The sequence below is a fragment of the Helianthus annuus genome, chromosome 1, assembly GCF_002127325.2.
Source record: "Helianthus annuus cultivar XRQ/B chromosome 1, HanXRQr2.0-SUNRISE, whole genome shotgun sequence".
NCBI classification, from domain to species: domain Eukaryota; kingdom Viridiplantae; phylum Streptophyta; class Magnoliopsida; order Asterales; family Asteraceae; genus Helianthus; species Helianthus annuus.
The window spans coordinates 69,225,623-69,249,365 of record NC_035433.2 but is presented as its reverse complement, the minus strand read 5'-3'; the positions used below and the strand labels follow the sequence as shown (position 1 = coordinate 69,249,365).

General features: G+C 33.5%; 1 protein-coding gene and 1 long non-coding RNA gene across 3 annotated transcripts; one reads left to right on the top strand and one right to left on the bottom strand.

Moving 5' to 3' along the window:
* The first annotated feature begins 1,488 nt into the window (after positions 1-1,488).
* LOC110901943 lies at positions 1,489-2,388 on the top strand. The gene is made up of 3 exons (XR_002571023.1): positions 1,489-1,621; positions 1,812-1,833; positions 1,935-2,388. It is a non-coding gene; the product is annotated as an uncharacterized LOC110901943 (long non-coding RNA).
* Positions 2,389-17,472: 15,084 nt separating this feature from the next.
* On the bottom strand, positions 17,473-22,424 carry LOC110910014 (ubiquitin fusion degradation protein 1 homolog). 2 transcript variants are annotated; one of them, XM_022154730.2, is made up of 10 exons: positions 22,295-22,424; positions 22,049-22,098; positions 21,386-21,463; positions 21,265-21,289; positions 21,135-21,167; positions 20,921-21,042; positions 20,720-20,850; positions 18,677-18,888; positions 18,364-18,599; positions 17,473-17,788 (listed from the first exon to the last, which is right to left on the bottom strand). In XM_022154730.2, the coding sequence occupies exons 2-10, from the start codon at positions 22,055-22,057 to the stop codon at positions 17,681-17,683; spliced, it is 954 nt and encodes a 317-aa protein (XP_022010422.1). In that variant the 5' UTR covers positions 22,058-22,098; positions 22,295-22,424; the 3' UTR covers positions 17,473-17,680. The 2 variants fall into 2 exon arrangements, with proteins under 2 accessions (XP_022010422.1, XP_022010428.1); XM_022154736.2 differs by having other exon boundaries at positions 22,049-22,100; positions 22,298-22,374.
* Between the last annotated feature and the right edge of the window lie 1,319 nt (positions 22,425-23,743).

Sequence of the window (23,743 nt, the reverse complement as noted above, 5' to 3'; positions counted from 1 at the left end):
TTAACCTAAACACGACTCGTTTAAAAAATAGGTTAACTTAAACATGAACCATTAAAAAATATTGACCCGTTAACCTTTTGAAGAGTTTTTAAAGAAGTTAGTTTTTGATTTCAAAAAACAAAAGTATTAAAAATTAAGTTAAATATTTTGATTTTTGATTTTTTCTATATAACTAATAACTTTAAAAATGAAATTAACTTTCTTTTTGAATCATTTTTTCACTCTTCGCTTCCATTAATTTTATCATATAAGTTCTAACTACGCATTTCTGAATAATCTAATTTTCTTATATTAATTTCGAGTTAAATATATAAACCCAAATTTGTTAATTAGGAATGAGAGATAAATGCATAAAACATTTAAAATATATAAAAAAACAAAGTTTCATATGAATCAGAGTAATTACTAATTAAACTTTTACAAAATCACTGGGTATTACTCATGTTCATTAGTGACAATAAAACAAATTAGCCCATGAATTAAAAAAAAAAAAAAACTTAATCTAGGTATTACTCATACGGTTGAGATTGAATGTTACAAGAAGTAATTTTTTAAAAACATGTTAAAGACTTACAAAAGTAAAAGGACAGTTTTTTGCTTTTTCAACTTTCTATCTAACACGCTGACATGTAACAAGTTTGTCTGTTACACTAAATTTTTTCTGTAATAAAAACATGTAACATATGTTGTTGAAAACCTAAAAAAAAATGTAACATGTAATGTTACATATATGTAAATTGGTGAAAAGGTGATAATAACTTTCTCTCTCTTGACAAAAGTTATTACATGTTAGATTTCGGAAAAAAGCTATAACACGTGACCAAATTGTGTTTATCCATTGGGTTTCTTGAAATCGCATGAGATTTCATATATATATATATATAGGGCTTGGTTATATAAGAAACCCTATCTTTTTTAGAAAACTATGGAAACCCATTGTGAACCATTGATTACCTTTCATCTAACTTGATCAAAGGCTCTCATAATTTTGGTAAGAATTATATTTGAAAGAAATCTTATAATACATATTAGTAAAGGAGAAAGGGCATTTAAGGCATTCAAAATTCTGACTTTTCTCTTACACACATCAACTTTATTTCTCTTACACACATGTTATCTCTCTCTCCTCTCACCTCTCTCCTCTCTCTTCAATCAAGAACATGATGAACACCAAACACAAGTTTCTATCTTCAAGTTCAGATCTAAATCGTATGAAAGAAAAAATGTTTGAAGATTGTTGTTTTAGAGAGAGAACGACGGCAGGATGAAGGTTTTTAGAGAGATGAATTTTTTGTTTTAGAGAGAGAAACAACAATCTTCATCATGTTCATCTATAACACCAAGAACACACATACAAGTGTGTGAGAGAGAAGAAGTTTGAAGTATGTTGTTTTAGAGAGAGAACGATGACACACGCACGAGTGTGTGTGTGAGAAGAAGGTTTGAAGATCTTCTTCGTGTTCATCGGACGGTTATAGATCCGGTAAGTGTTCTTGAAATATCATTTCACACTTGATTTTTTGTTGAAATGATTATTAATATGATTTTTTTTTGAACGAGTTTTTTTGGTGGTTGGTGACGCCGGAGTTCGAAACGTCGTCGGAGTCAAGATCTAGTAATGGTTAATGTTCTCTCTCTCTCTCCTCTCCTTTGTCTTCAATCAAGATCTAGTAATGGTTAATGTTCATGTATTTTAAATAAATCGAAAACTTTAGGATGAGATTTTTGAACGGGATTTTTTGTTGGTTTGGTTGCTTGTTTGGGGATTTTGATCTTAACAATAATTGTTTTTTTTGTTGGTTTGGTTGCAGGTTTAGCCTTTTGATCTGAACAGTAAGTGTTTTTTTTTGTTGGGTTGTTTGATTTACAGAAACAGACCCATAACATGTGTTAAGCACCTGTTAGAATAATATATAACGTGTGTTGATTTACAGAAACATATCCATAAAGATATTCAATTGACAAGCTGGATGGATGCGGGGATATTGAACAAGTCAAAACTTTTGGGAAAGAAGTTTTCATTCGTTTATAACATGTGTTAGTGGTTCATGCTGTAACAGATCCATAAAGAAGTTTTCATGCTGTAACAAGTTTTCGTTCATGCTGTAACAGAACAGCATGATGTAACCAGACATGTGTTCATATATAACATGTGTTAAGCCCCTGATAGAATAATATATAACGTGTGTTATCCTTGTTAATTAAAAAAAAACAAGTAATAACTATTTTATTTTTATTGATGTTTAAAATATCTGATAATGTGGATACCGAGCGTAATACTTGTACAAGTATTACATGTACAAGTTAGTATGTAACGTGTAATATTAAACGAGCCATTTATGGTATCACATGTACCGGTAATTTTTGGAATATACAGATTTTGGAATATATAACATGTGTTAAGACTCTGTTATAATCTTTGTATAACTTTAACTTTAGGACCTTAACATAATATGAAACGGGTCATTTGTTGTGCAGATTTTGGAATATATAACATGTGTTAAAACCAACGGTCTTGGCAATTGGATCTTATTTCCCTTGAATCCTTCACCGTCCTAATAAACAAAAAGATAAGATAACCGTTAAGTCGTTAACTCATAAATATTAACACATTCATAGCCAGATGTTCAGACTATAACACGAAATATAACGTGTGTTAACATGTGCATCCAGCAAGATGATGGCATGTAAACGTGCATTATGATTAGCGGATCACGCATGGTAACACATTTATAGGTAGGTTGGGAATAAATTTTTAAAACCCTTGTGTGTATAATTCGATGGTGACACTATGTTGTAAACGGGTGTGTATAATTCTTAAACGGTTTTTTGGATTCGTTATTATTGTTGGGGTTTCCTAATCACTTGTTTTTTGTTACATGTTTTACAAGTGTGTTGCTGAATCCAAAAAATATCAGGTTTGTTTCTCTAAGACCGAAAAATGACTGCCCTTGGTCAGATACTAACATGTGTTAGTGTACATGTAAGGTCAGTCACATTTGTTTTCATTAACATGTGTTACGTTTATGTCAGCGTTTGTTTTCACATTTGTTGTCGTTAACATCCGGAACATATGATACATAACGTTTTTTAACATGTCAGCAAGTGTCAAATATTGCGAACCATATTGGGAATAAATAAATTGAAACCATCAAGTTGTGCACTTTTATATCAAGTGGATGGTATCGTTTAAAACGTAGAGGGTGTACAACATGTGTTAGGCTGTATATGTACTAACATGTCACATTTAATCACATGCATGTTACTCCCGTAATTTGTTGGTTTCTAAAAAACGATGGTATCGTTTAAAACGTAGAGGGTTTCTAAACGTAGAGGATGGTATCGTTTAAAACGTAGAGGGTGTACAACTAGTTGGTTTCTAAAAAACGATGTGCCAATGATTAGACTTCAAAAAAAAACCGATCATGTGTTAAGACACATGATTTGTGGAAATATTTTCTTCGGAATTGCTATGTCTAGCAGTATAAAGTGTAACATGTATTTTGGTACAAGCTTTAAAAAGAAAATAGAAAAAAGACAAAAAGACAACCATCAGGAATTTCCCTAAACCCAGAAGAATCAAAGGGCAGTTGATTAAATCCAGAACCATGACGAGGCATTTTAGAATACCCGACGTTTAGGGAAGCAACATGTGTATCGCTGAACTACATCGAAAACAACATGAACTAGCGACAAAGTGAAGAGAAAGACATTAACGCGCACAATATCATGACAAAATCTGGGTCGAAGATACTTCATGAACATTAATAAAGCAACCTCAGGAACATTACTTCGTTGAAAGAATCCATTAATCATACAATCTAGAACATTTATCTGGTGATACAATCTGGAACATTTACTTGAATCACTTTAATAAATCGCCTACATGACCATTACTGACTCTAAATGTATCTCCATGCTTGTACAAAACGAAGAGAAACAACACAACAAGACTCTTTCTGGTACAAAAAGAACACATGCTTGTACAAACCTGGAACATTTCCTTCATCTTCGATCTCAATCTCAATCTCACTAATGTTATTTCAGATCAGATGTTGGAGGATGCTCCATGGTTCAACAATGGTGGAACTAGATCTCAATGAAGAAGAATGACTTTATGAAAAATAAAATCTTTATTTAAATGTAAAAAGTAAAGGTATATGATGGGTTGAAAACATGGTGGGACATGACAGGACAAATGGAGGAAAATATCTTTGGGAATATATGCAAAATTACACATATACCCTTAAAGAAAAAGTAGGAGTATGTTAATGGCTGACACGTGGCGTAATATGGACCATGCAATGAGTTTTCAAAGTTTTCTAAAAATAAAGGGTTTCTTGTGTAACATTATCCTATATATATATATATATAGGGTAAGGATAGTGTAAAAAGGGTCTGAAGTGTGAGAAGTGTATTATAACACTATATATAATATTATATAACACCATATAAACACCGTATAACAATATGTAACACCATATAATACCATATAACACTATGTAACACTATATAACATTATACAACAAATAAAACACTATACATCTATCATAGACATGCTATCAGACAACCTATAGTGTTATATTTGTTATATAATGATATATAGTGTTACATAGTGTTATATGGTATTATATGGTGTTACATATTGTTATACGGTGTTTATATGGTGTTATATAGTATTATATATAGTGTTATAATACACTTCTCACACTTTGAGCACTTTTTACAGGATCCTCTACCTATATATATATATATAGGGAGCCGCTAAAATGAAAACCACCCTCAGTTGTAAGAACCATGAGAACCAGTCTCCACTAATCAGATTTTGCCAACAATAAGGGTATATTAGTCATTTACCACAAATGTCATATCATTTCTCTCTCCTCTGTCTTTCTTTTAATGTTTTCTCTCTCCTCTCTCTTTCTTTTATACTTATTAGTTGCAGAGATTCATTCATCTCTCTATCTCTTGAAATCCAACACCCCCTCCCATCTCCATTAGCAGCTCTCATTCATCACTCCCTCTTGTCTCATGTAAATCGAAGATGATGATGACGGCGACCGAACCCACCCTATTTTCTGACGACAACCGCCAGGCAAACCCCCCCCCCCCCCCCCCCCCCCCGTCTCCAAAGTAATCGCCGGCCACCCCAACTGTGGTGGCGGCTCGTGATGCCGGTGGCCCCAAACAGAGGCGGAAGGCGGTGGTGGGGCGGTGGTTTGGTGGGAGTTCGGCAGAGGCGGAAGGCGGGGGTGGTTTGTGGGGGGACCGGTGGGGGTTTTGGGGCAGAGATCGGTGATGGGGGTGGTTTGATTCTGTTGAATATGGGTTTGAATCTTGGGTTTGATTCTTTTAAATCTGGTGCTTTTTGAATCTGTTCATGGTGCTTTTTTAATCTGGTGCTATTTGAATATGTTGAATATTTGAATATGTTTGAAGGATGTTCATGGTGCTTTTTGAATATGTTTGAACGATGTTCATGGTGCTTTTTGAATGATTTTGCTTTTCTAGTGATTTTTGATGAACTTTGCTTTTCTAGTGATTTTTGATGAACTTTGTGGTTTGAACAGGTTACCTTTTGCTGGGTTTTGTTTGAACAGATATCGAAATCAAGGCATGGTTACCTTTTGATTATGTGGGTTTTGATATGGTCGATTTTGGGCGGCGATGATGAAAAAAAAAACGTAAATTTAGATGACGATGGCGCGGCAAGGATGGCGGAGGGTAGGTTTTTTGAACCTGCAACTCCACTTTTGCAGCCTTTTTGATTACCGGCTAATCTGAGCCAAACCCCTTTTTTTCGAGATACACTTTGTTTTGATGTTGTTGGTTCCCCCCCCCCCTAGTCGATGATGATAACAATATATCTGAGACATCTCCCGAGTTTGCGATTTCTGGGTGCGTTCGTTTTTGCGTAAAAAAATTTTTTGTAAAAAAAAAATTAAACCGTAAACTTTTTAACGTAAGCCGTAAACTTTTTAACGTAAAACGTAAAAATGTGAAGCGTAAAAAGTTTTACGTAAAACGTAAATCGTAAAAAGTAAACGTAAATCGTAAAAAGTAAAAAGGGGGCGTAAAAAAACGGGCCGTATAAACGGGGCGTAAAAAAACCCGGTCGCAAAAACGGCGTGAAAAAAACGGGGCGTAAAACGTAAAACGTAAAAAGTAAAAACCCGGTCGCAAAAACGGCGTGAAAAAAACGGGGCGTAAAAAAACAGCGCGTAAAACGGGCCGTATAAACGGCGCGTAAAAACGGGACATACAAACGGGACGCTGAAATGACGCGTAAAAACGGGACGTAAAAAACGCCGCGGTAAAACGGGACGCCAAAAACCGGCGCGCAAAAAAAATTCGCTTTGTTAAAAAAATCTGAATTTAAAAAATACTTTTAATAAAAAAATCTTTTTAAAAATAAAAAGTAATATAATAACACTAAAAAGTAATATAATAAAACAAAAAAAAGTAATTAAAAAATAATAATGACAAAAAGACAAAAAAAAGTTATTTTACTAAACTACCCTTTTGGATTAAAATATTAAAGACATAATAAGACAAAATGTATTTAATATTAATTTTTGTTACTTTTAATCTCATCCATCCATCTTGTTGATCTAAAGGCTAGAAAGTGGTTTCCATGGTTCTTACAACTAGAGGTGGTTTTCATTTTAGCGATCCCCTATATATATATATGATATTTCTTATTTTTATATATCATAATATACATATATATATAATTTTTATAGATGATAATAATAATAATAATAATAATAATAATAATAATAATAATAATAATAATAATTTGGTAAGAATACATGAAAATTGCATAATATATATTGTATTTGTTGATTTGAAAATGATACAAAAGACGATTTATGTAACCGTCTTTGCTTATCTCTCATACTATTTCTAATTAATTTTTATTCACCATATACAAGTACTAGGTTAGAACCTCGTGTAATATACGGGTTAAATAAATGTAATTTTATATGCCAAATAATAAAAGAAAATATATGTTTAAAAACCCCGTTTATCACACCGGTTGAATTAACTTAATTTTATATACCAAATAATAAAACAATATATCTTTAAAAACCTTGTTTATTAAATGGGTTGAATAAATGTAATTTTATATATTAAATAATGAAAAAGTTATATCTTTAAGAACCCCGTGTATTGACGGATTGAGTAAATTTAATTTTATATATTAAATAATGAAAAAAAATTACATTTTTAAGAACCTCATATATTATATGGGTTGATCACATGTAATTTTATACATCAATCAATAAAAAGTTATATCCTGTTATATCTTTATAAACCATGTGTATTATACGGATTGAATAAATCTAATTTTATATGCCACATAATAAAAAAAGTTATATTTTTAAAAACCCGGTGTATTGCACGAGTTGCATAAATGCAATATTGTATAGTAAATAATAAAAATATTATATCTTTAAAAAACCTCTTTTATTACACGGGTTGAATGAATATAATAAAAAATTATATATTTAAAAAAACGAACGAATATACTCGATATATGATGGATGGGGTGATTGCGGTGATGGTTCTTATAAATGTCACGTAAATATAGTGAATACCGTATTTGAGTTGAGAGTTGAACACGAAAATAAAAGTATATAATCAATAAACATTGATTAATGTTTTTGTTTACCCTTTATAAACATTTTTGAAATAAGTTCTAAATTTAACTACTTTAGTTTAATAAAATAAATAAATCATTTACATTATATTAATTTATATTTAGTTTACCTCTTTTTTTTTTTAATTTCAGGATAAATAATTTTGAAATCTAATAAATATTTCAAAATATTATATTATCTCCTATACAAATTATTTAAATTTATATTAAATTTAATTTTATAATTATATTTCAATTAATATTAATTATCTATAATTAAGTAGGAGAGAAAAATTAGATGGCTCCAATGAATGACATGTGTCCCTTCATTGGTTTCTTTTATTATATAGTATAGATATAGATATTATGGGGTTCAAGTTTTATTCAACATATTATTGGTTCTAGAATAAACATGGTATTACATATGTGTGTATTGACAATATTGTAAAACAAAATGTTTTTAACATGCGAAACATGTGGAGGGTTAAGGAAGCAACACAATTCTAATGAGTCAATGAATTTTAGGACAAGGTCAGGGGTATTTACGTCCTTAGAAATGGTTATAGAAACACCGTTGTAATGAGTTAAGCACATAAGTGTAATCAAACAATTCATTCCTAAGTCACATCTTAAAAATTTAGACACATCATTTTAAAGCTAGGATTATTGTTGTAACTAGTTTAGAAGTGCACTGTAAAGTTATATGCATTGTTGTAAGTATAGATTGCTCGTTATAACTAGTTTAGACGTGACACTTTTAAAGAATTAAGTGTCTGTTTGGTATGGGGTAATAGAATGGACGAAGAAATAGAATGGACGAGGTAATGGAATTGACGAGTGAATGCAATGGATCATTACCATTCCATGTCTTGTTTGGTTACCATGTGTGAATGGAATGAATTATTATTGTGTATTATTCGGTAAGCAAGAAAAACGAAGTAATAAAATCAGCGGTGAGCGGTGGTGGTGGTCGATGGTAGTGATTGTGGGTGGTTATAGCCTTATAGGTGGCTGTGGTGGGTGGCGGAAGCGGCGATGGGTGGTGGTGGTGGCGGCGACGATGAGTGGTGGTGGGGGCAAGGCGGTCGTTGGTGGTGGGTGATGGCGGAGGTGGCGGTGGGTGGCGGCAGCGGTGACGGTTAGTGGTGGCGGCGGCGGCGGCGGCGAGTAGCGTTGGCGGTTGGTTGCGACTGTGGGTGATAACGGTGACGAGTGGGTAGCGACGGTGGCTGTCGGGGTGAGGTGGTGGCGGCGATGCCGTCGGTGGTGGGTGGTAGGTGATGGTGGTGGGTTGTGGTGAAGGTGGTGAGTTGTGTTGTTGATGAATGGTGCAAAAGGGGGTGGAATGAAAAAAAAACATGGGGGTGGATGGAATGATTTTGAGGGAATGAAATGTCTTTTGGAATGGGTGATTCCATTCCATTGACCAACCAAACACCATTTTCTTCGTTCCCTCGTAATCATCCATTCCATTCAACCTCTTATTTCTGTATACCAAACACTACCTAATTTAACAATACTATACTTAAATTGAAGTAAATAAAATTCTTGATATTAACAATGAAGTGTAAAAAAATAGTTAGAGAAAAATAACAAATTAACAGTAAGTGGAAACAAGCCAAGTCTGAGCTTGTCTAAGTTCAGCTCGACTCATTTAAGTTACAAGAGCTTGAACTCGAGCTCGGGCCTTACTCACTTATTGTTTATTGATTATATAATTTTTCTATTTATATACATTTATAAATATTTTTATATATTTATGGTTATAAGTTTAATATATATATATATATATATATATATATATATATATAGAAACGGGATCGGGAGAAAACGCTTAAAAGTGTGAGAATGGTGAGAACGCTTACTGGCCTAACACGTGTCACGCCGCTTAGAAAAGGGCGGAGGGGCTTTTTTGTCCTTTCATCTTCTGCTTTTCTGTTCCGCTTTTCCCAATATTGTTTTAATTTTTGGTTTTTAAGATTTTTGGCGTTAACCAAATTCAATAATTAATGGCGTTTAATGGTTTCATTGAATTAACATTTTGGCGTTTATGGCGTTTATTCAAATCGTATGCCATTGGATCACAGGGGGTCAGGAAATGTATTTGAATGGCGTTTTCCAAGGCGTTTTAAACAAGATGGCCCATTGTTCTATTATTTTTTATAAACATTTTGGCGTTTGTGTTATCTTGGCGTTTTACTATTGTTAGATTATATTTCAACCACAGGAAAAAAAATACAAGGGAAGAAAAAAAATTAAAATCTTAATCGGATCTCTCTTCACAATCTTCACTGTCATCAGTCTCTCTCTTCTTTAATAGTACCAGAACTGTCACCAAATATATGACGTTTTATGTAAAACATAACAAACCCATTGGTTTGATTATTTTGCCTGCTCGTCTGTTGAACTGGCTTTTTTTGTGAATGTTTGGGGACATAGATCTATGACGTGTGAGTGAGTTTTTCGCTTTTTCTTTATCTTGATCTTTATCTTTATAATCAACCCACTCTTCAATGTCATTGATCTCTTCTCCTCATCCAAACTTTCTTCAAGAACAAAAAATACAAAATGACATATGACTGGCATCAGTATCTTTTTCTTGAATTTTTGTCCATCTCATGCAGCAAAATCTTTCTGAGTTACTCCCTTCTGATAACAATTCATTTAGTGAAACTTCACGAAGATCAATTACGAATATCCAAGAAAGCATATTAGCCATCTTTGATTTTCTTTTATTTTTTGGCGTTTTACAGTGAGTGGTATTTAGTAGTATTGGCGTTTGTTTTTTTTTTTTTTTTTTTTTGTTTGATCAAATGGAAGTTGCTGAGACATATCATTTTATAGGATGTCTTTTTGGCGCCTAAGTTAGGCGGTGCATTATTATAATAAAATATTCGTCTTTTCAGTTACTGTTTGTAATTATTGTTTTTGATAAGCTTTATCTCTGAAGTCTGTAACACGTCCCATCTTTCAAGTTTGGCGTTTTAGATTCTAATATAATAAATTTTCCCTATCTTCAGTATTACCGATTTGTATTTGCTTTTTCTAGTTACATTTTCAAGTTTGGTTTTTATTTTTTATTTATTTATTTATTTAGGTTTTTTATAATACTTTTTCAAAGTAATTTTATTATATTTTGAGAGTTTTTGGGGGCGTTTAACGGGATGATATCGTTTAAACAAGCATTTTGGCTGTTTTGGCATTTTTATTATATGTGGCGTTTTTATTACATAACAATCAACTGAAAAGGAAAATAAAATAAAAGAATACATAAACAATTGATATTCCAAATCTTCACTGTCACCAGTCTCTTTCTTCTTTTTTGAATCATGTTAACTGGCTGGTTCGACTTTCGTATGATTCATTTTATTTTTTAGTTTTTCAAGTAGTTTTTTGTGTGGCTGTTTGGAAGCACACAGTCTGACATCAACATCTTTTTCTTGAAGATTTGTCCATCTTATGCAGCAAAATGTTATTGAGTTTAGACCCTTCAGCCAACAATCTTGAATTCCACAATGAACGATGTTTGATTTTTTAACTTTTTTGGCGTTTTACCGATAAAAAGAACGTCACGAAATAAGAGCACCTTAAACCTCAAAATTTGATCATGCTAAAATCAATAATGTTTTGCTGTATGAGATGGACAACATTGTTAATCCTCGGTTAAGAAAGATAATTGACAATGTTGTCCACCCCATACAGCTAAACTTTATTGACAACAAAGCTTAATAACATTTTTGTATATTTTGGCGTTATAAATTGGATGGAAGTTGAGGATTAGTCAATAAGATTTTACTCAATGAAATGGACAACATCCTCACTTAAGGATTTTGTCCATTTCATTGAGCGAAATCTTACAGACAACTAAACTGAATTTCAAAAAGTCGTTTTGGGTTAGAAGATATTTGATGTTTGGGTTTTTTGGCGTTTCTAAGGCGAATGGGATATATCAAATATGGCGTTTGGGTTTTTGTGTGTGTTTTTAATTGAATGTCTGAGATGTTGTATATATAGGATTTTTTGGCAGTTTTTTAGGCGGGATTTTACTATAATTAAGTTTGGCGTTTTATATCTAATGGCGTTTTTTCTTAGAATGGACTGTGATTTTTGTTTTTGGCGTTTTATTTTCATGAGATGGCGTTTTGTGTGGGGAAGTCAAAAGACCCTTTTACCCTTAATGAAGCGCGTCCACATAATAAAATTGATGTTATTTACGAAAACGCCACCGCGCCAATCTAGTCCATAGATTGTTTTGATCGGACGATCGATAAGCATTCTCACCGTTCTCACACTTTCTACCGTTTTCTCTAAATCCCAACCCTATATATATATATATATATATATATTATTTAGTTATTTTTATCATAATTTTACGTATAATAATAATTATCATGTGCACATATATTAAAAAAGGTATTTCAAAAATTATATAAATAGCAGGCTTGTGAGCATAGTCGAGCTCGATTTGTGAAGCTTGGGCTTGGACTCATATATTAATAAGCTCTAATTGAGGCCGAAGCTCGGGTTTGAGCTCGTTATGCTCAGCTCGAAACAAACCAATTCCAAGTAATTTGGCTTCTCTAAACCCATACTTTCAGGCTTCAACCATATTTACCTTCATATTAACTATATTGTCACCTATTCAATCTTAACCATTAATATAATGTGATCTGTATTCGGTAGTTCACAACCTTTCTTTGCTTTCAAGGGTATTAATCAATTTTAATTCATTTTTTTCATATATATATATATATATATATATGTGTGTGTGTGTGTGTGATAAAAAAAAATGGTGATCCAACTTATGATATTTCCCAACTCTGTTGATGTAAAACATATACATTACTAATGTTTTTAAAATCGAAATTGTAGGCTCAACCAGTTGAATCAAGATATGAACAAATTCATATAAAACCAGGCGAATCATTTGTACGACATAGTCAAAATAAGGCGGGTTCGATCAAAACTCAACAAAACTTGGCGGGTTAAACATCATGTATAACACATTTGTATCTACATCTTTTACCAAAAACCCAAATCTTAAAGCAAGATAATTATATGAATATGTAGACAAATGAGATATCTTGTCACCTAGGTACCCCCAACATATTTGGAAATTTGAATTTTTGGCTGCTATACGTTTTATCTTGGAGGCAAATTTATGAAAATAGGGGTAAGAAAAAGTTTTGCCTGACTATGTATGTTCTATCTAGTGGATGTTTTAAATGTCCAAAATTTCGGTCAAAATGAACATTATATACACGTAGGATATGATGCCAATTAACATGGGCCTAGTTATTGAAGTCTCCTTTTCAAAATCACGCCCAATATCCTATTCAAAAATCACGGGTGAACCTACACGAATGAGGGTCCCGTACTGTTTTTCTAATGGAACGATACGGATGGCCTAAAATTAAAATTCACGTGTTGAAAGTTTTTGTTTTCAATTAATATTACCAAAGTACGGTGTGTAGGGGTTGGTTTGAACTCAAACTAAACAAAAAAAAACCGAAATTCGGTTTTTTGGCTTTTGAAAATCGATCAGTTTTGGCTTTTCTGGTTTTTGGTTTCGGTTTTCATGATGGGTTCAATTCGGTTTAGTTTTTTCGGTCTCCACTTGATTTTTTTGGGGGCAAAAACAAGGCCTACAATAATGAATTTGAGAATACATGTAAAACCGAAAATTCGGTTATAAAACCAAACTGTCGGTATTAGGTAGGTATCTGTTAGTTCGGTTCGTTTATGCCGGTTATTTTAGTTACAGATCCTTACAATGAGTGTGTAAACACGTTTAGTGTAAGCAAAGCTTTATTATAATCAAACTTGGTTCGTTTTAAGCTCTATATGTTTAGGCTCGACATTCGTTTTTCATTCATTTATTTTTTTAGTTTTATATATACATCATAAGGTAGAGTTAGTCTACAAAGTTTGTTTTTCCTAAGAAGTATAAGAAGCCTTATGGACCGTTAAATTGTAATTTTGGATGGATGAGATTGATTACTGACATTTTCATAAATTGTGTTTTACATTTAATCTTTTAATGATTGATTTAACGGTGAGTTCTGAGGCTTGGTAAGGGATTTGACGCCGAAGCGAAGGTAGAAAGGAGCTGAATGATATCGGGTGAACATAATATCCGTCTCAGATAGGATGTAAATGTAATTTTAGTGTGTTTTAAATTTAGATACTCACATGTAACTTGCCCCATCTTTTATAAATGTCAATAACTTTTTATATGTAACTGTTTTCTTTTTAATTACACAATAATAACGAACATTTTTTATCTTTAATATGAGTACCATATTGATATATAAAAAATTACGTTTGAACTGGGTGATTTTAGTCTATGGTGTTTTTCGTTCTGTTTATCCAATGGCGTCTTTTTATAGCGGGTACATAGTATTTTATTTTGTATGTAACAAATGGTTCATTACGTAGTGTCAGGCATATGGTGTTTATTTTTAGTTAACACAGGGTACATGGTGTTGTTTTTTTGCCTATAACAAATGGTATATAGTGTTTTATTTTGCAAGAACGTGGTGTTTATTGTAATTGAATAATTGTCTATTTTACTCATATATTCTTACCCTAAATTTTAATGATTGACACATGTCTAATTTTTATGGTTTCTTAGACTTCCTAGGAATTTAACCCTATGTAGTGGAATCCTTACTTGTGTATATAAATATATATATAGTGGAGAGTTCAAATGAGAAGAATTAAAAATTAAGAATAAAAAGAATAAAGGATATAATGGTAATTTGAACAAATCTTTAATGAGTCAATTATTTATTTTCGCTATTCAAATTAATGAACTCTAATTATTTAATGAGTCTATTTTATAAAATAGATATGCACCTTACACAATAAAAACAATCATGCACATGATCTTACATTTTCAACGTTTCCTATACCATTAAAACAATATTTTGGTGTAAGATACAGAATGTGTAGGACTCAAACGCTTTTAAATAATTTTACGACTCATAATAAAATATGTGTAGGACACAAAATTTTTAAATAATTTTATCACTTCTAATAAAAATTGTGTAGGAGCCAATACATTATTGATGGTGAAGGAGGAATTTATGGTTGCATTAATAAGACTTGTGTAACTCTTTAAAATATTTCTTAATATTCTACATCAAAATGTCTATACTACCCTTAGTAATTAAAGCATTAATTAAAAATGTACAAAAATGATATCTTGATTTCCAACCATTGATCAAAAAAATATAGGGTCTAGATTAATTTATTTTTTTCTTTTTTCAAGAAGATTCTTCTCAAATGAATCTCCCCCTATATATATATATATATATATATATAGAGAGAGAGAGAGAGAGAAAGGTTAACATACTTCACGGCTTATCATACTTCACGTAGGAGACAATGGTAACCGTTGGATCAGGGGTATAATCACGCATGGAACATATAATCACGCATGGGACCACATAATCACGCATAGGATCCAAAATCACGTAAGTTATTTTGGTCAAAAAAATAATTACGCATGTTATATATTTCGTGAAGTACGTTAATGTACGTTAAGGCGTGAAGTACATTATACTTTATACATATATATATATATATATATATATATATATATATATATATATATATATATATGCTATAGATCAAGAACCCCCCCCCCCTCCCGCCCCACAAGTTGTGAGAACTTAGGGGTTGTTTGTTTACCTCTTAATGAGGCTCTTAATGGTTCACACCTCTTACTGGTTCACACCTCTTACTGGTTCAGCACTTAATGGTTCAGATTGTTTGTTTCGCAAGCAAATGTCTGAATGGTTCAGACATTTGCCTCTGAATGGTTAAGCATTATACTGAGTCTAAATGGTTAAGACTTCTAATCTGAAGTTGTAAGACATTTGCCTCTGAACGGTTAAACATTATACTGGCTCTTAATGGTTCAGACTCCTTACTGGTTCAACACTTAATGGTTCAGACTTCTTACTGGTTTAGCACTTAACCATTCAGAAGTTGCCAAACAGCCCCTTAGAGAACTCTGACTTTTCTTGCGAGTTTTGGCGTCATTTTTTGCACACACGTAAATAAAAATGTTACAAACATAACTATAGTGTTTTCAGGCTTTTTACAGTACTATAAAAAGTATCAACATATACAACCACTGCAAGGATTTTTTTACGGTAGTATAAATCAACAAAAGCCTCTTTTTTAGCAAAAGTTTTTTTTTTAGAATTTTTGGTAAAAAAAAATTGAAAAATCTTCGATTTGGCCAAGTTTTCTAAGTTTTCACAATTCAATTCATAGGAGTTTTCATTTTACCCTAACTCCTATGAATTATATATATTATTTAGTTATTTTTATCATATTTTATATAATAATGATTACATTATGTTATTATTTTTCATACAAACTAATGTTATTACACACACACACACATATATATATAGTAAGTTTCTTTAAGCTTGCGAGTGTAGTCAAGCTCGATATGTGAAATTTGGGCTTGAATTCGTTTATTAAATGAGCTACAATTTAGACTTGAGCTCGAGCACAATTAAACTCAGCTTGTTTCGAGTTCTAGCAAGCCAATCTTGAGTAGTTTTTTTAGAACGACTAACTCACACAACCTTTAATCTGACTTCCAATTCTTACACATTTGTTTACCATGGGACTAAAACTCTCAACCACTTGAAAATAAACATCATTATGTACAATTGTAAACGCCCTAATCTCGTTCACACCCCTAGCTTATCCGCATTACCACATATGATGTAAAAAAAAGTTCATGTAAATAAAGTTGAGGTGAAACGAACTTTTTTCTTCAAACATTGGGTTTGATCGTCGGTCACAAAAGAGAGTTTAGATAGACCACAACATCTAAACAAAAGAGTTCAAACTGGCGGTTCGTTTATTTACACCGCTAGCTTATACTTGATGATTGTTAAACGAAATTTAACAAGTTTTTCACCATTAACTTATAATTTGAGTAAAGTAAACAGATGCTTCCTGTGGTTTACTAAAATTTTGGATTTGGTGTCTAGTTTTCCAAAAGTACACAGATGGTCCCTGTGATTTGCACTTTATAACGCGTTTAATCCCCATTTTTTAAGTACATGGATAGTCCATGTGATTTGCACTTTGTAACGCATTTAGTCCCCAGCTTGGACATGCTAAAACCTTTAGATTTGTTAGTTGGAGACTAAATGCGTTTACAAAGTGCAAACCACAAGGACCATTCATGTACTTTTGAAAAGCTAGGAACCAAATCCAAAATTTTAGTAAGCGACAAGAACTATCCGTGTACTTTACTCTTGTAATTTTCTTCATTATGAACACGAAAGACTCGGCACTCAAAGTCTCAAACTGTCAAAAGAAGATATTGTAATGGGCTAGAAAATCCATATTCCAACACACATAAATTTGGTTTCATCGAATCAACCTGAATTGAATTTCTTAAGACCAAAAACGGATAACTAATCTGATTCGTTTTAAATGGTTTTGGTTCGGTTTGATTTACGGCTTAATCGATTCGTAACCCAATACTCTGCCCCAATACACTTCACAATGCTTGCTTCTGATATGTATCCAAGACTCAAAGAGACTTCACATCATCATCATACTCAGTAAATCCCACCAATAACACAACTAAGGTAGGGTCTGAGAAGGGTAAGATGTAAACAGCCTTACCTCTACCCGTAGGAATAGAGAGGTTGCTTCCAGTGAGACTTCACGATGGCTCAAAATAGGAATTCAAATGGGCCAAAAGATGGAGTTAAACAAGACTCAACTGCATGATCTATCAATGATTGATAGATATAATATATACAAAAGCGCACATTCGAGGAAAAAAAAACCCGAAATAAAAAGGACATTCCAATAAATAATACCAAACGGCGTCAATAGCCTTTGAAACGACACAAAAACCCTTGGATTCTGTATCCAGGTATAAACCACAAGCAAAACCCCATGTTGGCTACATGGGTTTCAAAAGGAGATTACTGGGAATGCACAGTAAGTAAATTTGGAACATGAACATACATTATAAAACCCGTCACCTAATTAGTTTTTCAGAGAGTACTTCTTGCCTGTAAATGCTTGAAATTTCGGTTCTTCCTTCTTAGCTTCTTCCTTCTTAGATGAATCTTGTTTCGCTTCTTTCATGGTGGCCTGCAATTCATAAAAACAATTTATTTTAAACCACCATGCAAAAACTACACTAGTCGACATGAATGATTTTTTTACGGATCAAAACATTTCTTGTCTAAAAGATAGTGTGCGAAATATGATCACACGGTTACCTTATTTCCAAAAGAAAAGGAAGTTTTGTGCATTAAAAATACAGTTTGAACAATTTTCGGCCCGTGTGACCCCTTTCCTTTTTAGCTGACTATTTGCTACCTGTTACAAACACAAACAAGACCTTGTTCTTGTTCGTTTGTTAAGGAAATATATGTGTTCACAAACTGTTCATGAACACTTACCCGTACGAGATTTTATTTTCGTGTTCGTTTGTTAAATTTAGGCAACGAACGTTCATGAACGCAAATGAACACAAACTAATGTTTATGAACACAAATGAAAACAAACGAACACAAACAAACGTTCATGAACATATTATATAATAATACACTGATACTTATTAAATATTTTATTTGTCGGTTCACACACTGTTCGTTGAACGTTTGGTTCGTTTACGGCCCTAGGGTCAACCATGAGAAAAAGAAAAGAAAAAACAACCATACTTTCGGTGTTCCATTTGAATTTTGATCTGCAGTTGACCCAAAAACAAGCTTCCCAGAACGTTTTCTTGAACCAGAGCTTGACGGCATGGAGCCGTTAGTACCACTGGTTGTGGCCTCGGTCTTCTGCGGTTGAACCAGCGGAGCCGCCACAGTCTCAGCCGGTTTCCCATCTAACCGTCTAGCCGAACCGCTGAATGGGTTAAACTTTGGAACTTTCGTAGGTGGTTCTTCTTCAACTGCCATTCAAAGCTAACTTTTAATCTCTCTTTCGAAAAAGAATTAAAAAAACAAAGAGAAAAGAAAACAAACAAACCTTCTGGAGGCACTTTAGATTTCAAAGGTCTTTCAGGTTCTTTATAGTCAAGCGGTGGTGCAAAGTCAACTTCACAATCTGTTTCGATTATGCTTATTGCAGGTGACGGTTTCGTTTCAACAATGTCGATATAGAACTTTTTGTTGTTATATGCCACCATGATTGTGTCACCAGTGGTTAAACAAGAGTAGCTTCTTAATGATGTCTCTAATCTGTTAATTAAACAAGCGAACAAACCAGAATTAGAGAATGTCATGGGTTGCGATTTGTTTGAAACGGGTCCAAAAAAGTAGCTAAAATCTGTAACTACTTTTTAGTTAACTAGTACTAAGCCCCTGCGCTACAGCGGTTGTAATAAAACTGTGTTAAGTAGTAGCAACACTATACCATTGTCAGCGACCACCAACACTGGAAAAGCTCGTAAAAAAAATAAATAAATAAAAACGGGAAAAAAATAACGCCGAGCGAAAAGCAGACGTTAAATCTTTGAATCACGCACGCTCGTTGCTGAGAAATTAAACCGAAACGTAAGGGTATACGGGGCACCAGCGGGGAGTGGCCGACTGGCCGCGGTGACCCAATTCCCCCAGCGGGAACACCGCCGCCATCCCTGCGGTGACCCAATTTGGGGTGTGGACTCGGGGCATACTCACCGATGAAGGAGAGGGGGTGATGGTGGGCCAGCCTCTTCTCAAACCAATCAAATAATTCCTTTTTTTTTTTTTTTTTAATAACAAAACAAGTCACCTAATAGGGGAGTGGTGCCATCAAATTGGGGTGTGAGGGGAGTTTAAGAGGGGAGTTGACGTGGCACACGAGGATTAGTTATGCGTAAGAGAGGGGACTCCCCTCTTAGGGGAGTGCCCCTTACACCCTAAAACATAGAAAAAAATAACTAAGTCCATCCATGTAGGGGTGCTAAACGGCTCGTGTTCGCAGGTTGGCATGTTCAACCAGACCCGAACCCGAAAATTTTACATGAACCCGAACCCGACCCTAACCCGAAAATCGTATCATACATATGAACCCGAACACGACCCGAAATTTTGTGGGTTGACCCGAACACGACCCGTTCAACCCGGATTTTTTTATTTTTCAATTAATATACTAAAATTAAAATTTACTTAAAAAACACAAATGTATATAATAATATCATATTTAAATTATAAAATCTATGTTAGTTTCTCTTTTTAAGTTATAATCATGGCATAAAATACACACCCCATTTAATTTATGTCATAAAATATATTGTAAAAAATTATAATATAGTATAAATGTGTTAAACGTGTCAACCCGCCAACCCGACCAGGTTGACCCGAACCCGACCCGTTAACCTAAACGGGTTCGCGGGTTCAACCTGAAACTGACTCGAACCCGTTTAGACTAAATCTAAACCTGCGAATTTCGTGTTAGGTTCTTGTCGGGTTTTCGGGTCATGTTAGAAATTCACACCCCTACCCGCGTGTTGGACGAACTTGTCAAATGCAGAAAAATAGATGTGACGCGACGGGCCAGTCAAACGGGAAAAAAATATACGAAAAAATGTTGAACCCCACATGCACGTTGCGGTGCGTTAACTCACAAAATTTAGAACGAAACGAAAAAAAGATGAAAAGTACGGTGGACCAAAATTGAAAATAAAAAAGAGTTGGGATTAAATTGCAAAAGATAAAAAAACTTTGGGTTAAAAGTAAAAAACAAAGGGTCTAAATTGCAAAATTAAAGTTATTTATTAATTTTAGATAAAGATAAGGATAAAAATAAGTGATATCTATATATTGGTTATTAATTAATATTAATATTAAAAGAAATTAATTAAACAAATATAAATAAAATTTATGAGGTTGAAGGAGAGAATGCCATGTGGCATTATTTGGAGTCTTTTATTATATGTTAGATATATAAGCACAAAGTGTGTGTGGGTCAACCTCAACCCGATGGGCACTAAAAAGATCTGTTTCAACCCAAACTTGTTACCTGACCCGCCTTTCTTGCCCCATGTATTGCAATATATAAAGAAAATATAAACAACATAACACTAACATGGCTTTTGGGTTCGATATATCAAGAAAATCCGTAGTGTGCGGCTGAAGTTTCACATAAGTTCCCTTTGATAAACTCGCATTCTTCACATTTACGATATCTCCTTCTTGTAACAACATGTTCTCCATCATCTAATATGAAAAGATCAATAAAGAATCGGAAATGAAGTACATTTACAACATGTACACGAACAATTCATACCCAGTACGGAACGTATATCAAGCCCTCATCTGCTATAAATTCTAGCACACCACAATGTGAAACCTTACTAGCAGAAGGATTTTTGAGTTCGAATAACATTGGATAATCGATCTGCAAATAGGCTGCATAATTGAGAGAACGTAAAGATTTGGTGCACGATATTTAGCCGATCGATTTAACGTTCTTGAAACATAAAATTTAAAAACTCACTAACCGAGGCGATCAAGCGCAGATGGAGGCATTATAACTGAGAATCAACAGCGCAAGATAATTAGTCGATATACATTCTACATTTTATATAAGAAAAGGATGATATCACGGAAAGTTTCGGTAAATAAACTCACTTTTATCACCTTTCTCCAAATGAGACTGCATACGACAGAAAAAAGAAGACAAACGTTTCAGAAACAGACAAACATCAAGAGTAATCTGGATCTTGGTAATATGATTATAAATAATATAAACCTTTTCGATGAAAGAAACAGGGTAACAGCGATAATTCTGTTCAAAAGTCGAAGGAGGGTCACGGTAAATTTCATCCTCCTGGCAGAAAACAAAAAAAAAAGGTGAGTAACTTCACACTGCACTAATGAACATAAGAACGATGCACGACAAAACAACGGTATGATAATTCTCAATTAATCAAGTAGATTTACGAAAAAAATCAAGATCATCTTAGATTGTAAAACGACCATGTATTATACCATTTCAATCAAACGCAAAACCAGCCTTAAACCTCAACCCTTTTCGTTCCGAAACGTAAGGCAACAAATTGCTCAACCAAACGGCTTGAATATGAAAACCCTAGGCCCAATAACCCACTTAGGAATTTTAACAAACACCTTATGTGCATAAATCCAATTGCATCCAATATACCCAAAATAGAATCTCCAACCACATTCTTACAAGGATTTATAAACCCCATATCAGGTAAACAATCTAGTCACAAATAAATATCTTTATTTAGTAACTGATAATAATATCAATCAATGAGCATTTAAAGAATAAACCCATTATAAAAAAACCCTGATTCCAAATTGGGTATGATCTATTTAACTAGATTTACCATATCAACAGTACAATACAACCAACCAATCACAATAACCAATAATCAAACAGGAATCATACCAATGCCATGATGGATTTTATAAATTTATCTTCAGGAGATGAGTGGAAATCTGTACGGATTCAACAGGGGTGATGTTAATCAGTGAAGTATTGAACAAGATCAATGATAAAAACAGATTCGATTATCAAAGGTAAAGACTTTAATTGGTATGAAGTCAACATCGACAATAACATATAAATGAGTGTGATATTGTAATACAAGAAATTATGTGGGTGTTGATGTAAGAAGAGTGAAGAATTGAAGACCTTTTGTGTTGTGCAAGAAGCTTTGTAAACCCTGTTATCGTGTCGTCTTGAGGATCAACTTTACGATATATAGGGTGATCGCATCAAATTGTGCTATATGTGTTGGTTGAAGGGTTTCTATAGTTTTTTTTTTTTTTTTTCTTTTCTATATATTTTTTTATCTTTAAAAGGATTTGTTGGACATTTGAAAAAATATAAAAATTTAAAAGGATTTGTTGGAAATATAAAAAAGATAAGATAGCTAAGCTATTTATTTTTTAGAATTTGTTATGATTTAAAAAAAAAAAAAAAACGTAGTGTGATATGCAATCTACGATCGCTGATCAGTTGTTTATTCGTCTGACGTCCTTATACCTCATTGGTGGTAATTTGTTGGCATTGAGTAAATATATACACATGTTTAATTCGTGTAACACCAATATTGGTCGTGTATTGTAGAAGTAAGCAATATAGTACTTCGGTTTCTTATATAAATATTTAAAAGTTTGACAATGGGTGCCACTAAATCATACTCATTTAAAATATACTTGGTTTGTTATGTATGTAAGTTTTTTTTAGGGAGGATGGTAATTCAAATATGTCAGAAGTAATTTGAATTACATAATTCAATTGGTTTAACACTACGTGGTTGATTCGTAATGTATGGATCAACTACTCATGCGAGTGGTGCTATGCACCCAGGAAAAAAAAGATGTGTGGAACCCATACTATGGTATTCCTCTTATGCTCTTCAATGGCTTAACAATCACATTGCGTTCATATTACGGCTTGCATGACTTACTATACGGAGATGACAAAAAGGTAGGACCGCTAGCAACACATTTTGTTCATGGTCGGTTTGACACACGAGAGCATGGATAGCATACGGATTATGTGATAACCATGCATTCTGCTTAGCCTCATTTTGCATGTCCTTGTCATATTCTCTGGCATACGTAATATCCATTTAGGCTGGATAGTATCCTTGCTTCACATGTCCAATCTCATGGTATGGAGCAAGGGCGTAGCTTTGTGGGGGGCGGGAAGGGGCGGCCGACCCCCTGAACTTTTCGCTCAGTATGGAGAGTATATAGTTTCCGTATAGAAATTTTTGAATATATACGCCCCCCCCCGGGTCTTATAGGAATTTTTGGTATATACGTTTTCGACCTCCCGGTCGGAAATCTCAAGCTTCGCCACTGGTATGGAGTTGTCTCATTGCTTCACATGTTTCACTTGCCCAAGCTCACGGTATGGAGCTGTCTTATTGCTTCACAATTCACATGCTTCACTTGTTCAACCACACAGTATAGAGTTGTCTCATTACTTCACATACTTCACTTGCCTATTTCCTTTGTATTTTTTTTCAGTAGGCCAAAGTATGGATGCAAACCTTCTTGCCACAACATATGGCAAATTAAATACCACATAGACCAAATTTTAGTTTGTTAAATTAAATACCACATAGAC

Coding starts and splice junctions, on each gene's coding strand:
- LOC110910014 (XM_022154730.2), bottom strand. Junction 21,043..21,134: donor ATCTGCGCTTGATCGCCTCG/GTTAGTGAGTTT, acceptor TCAATTATGCAG/CCTATTTGCAGATCGATTAT. Junction 18,600..18,676: donor ATCTAAAGTGCCTCCAGAAG/GTTTGTTTGTTT, acceptor TTTGAATGGCAG/TTGAAGAAGAACCACCTACG.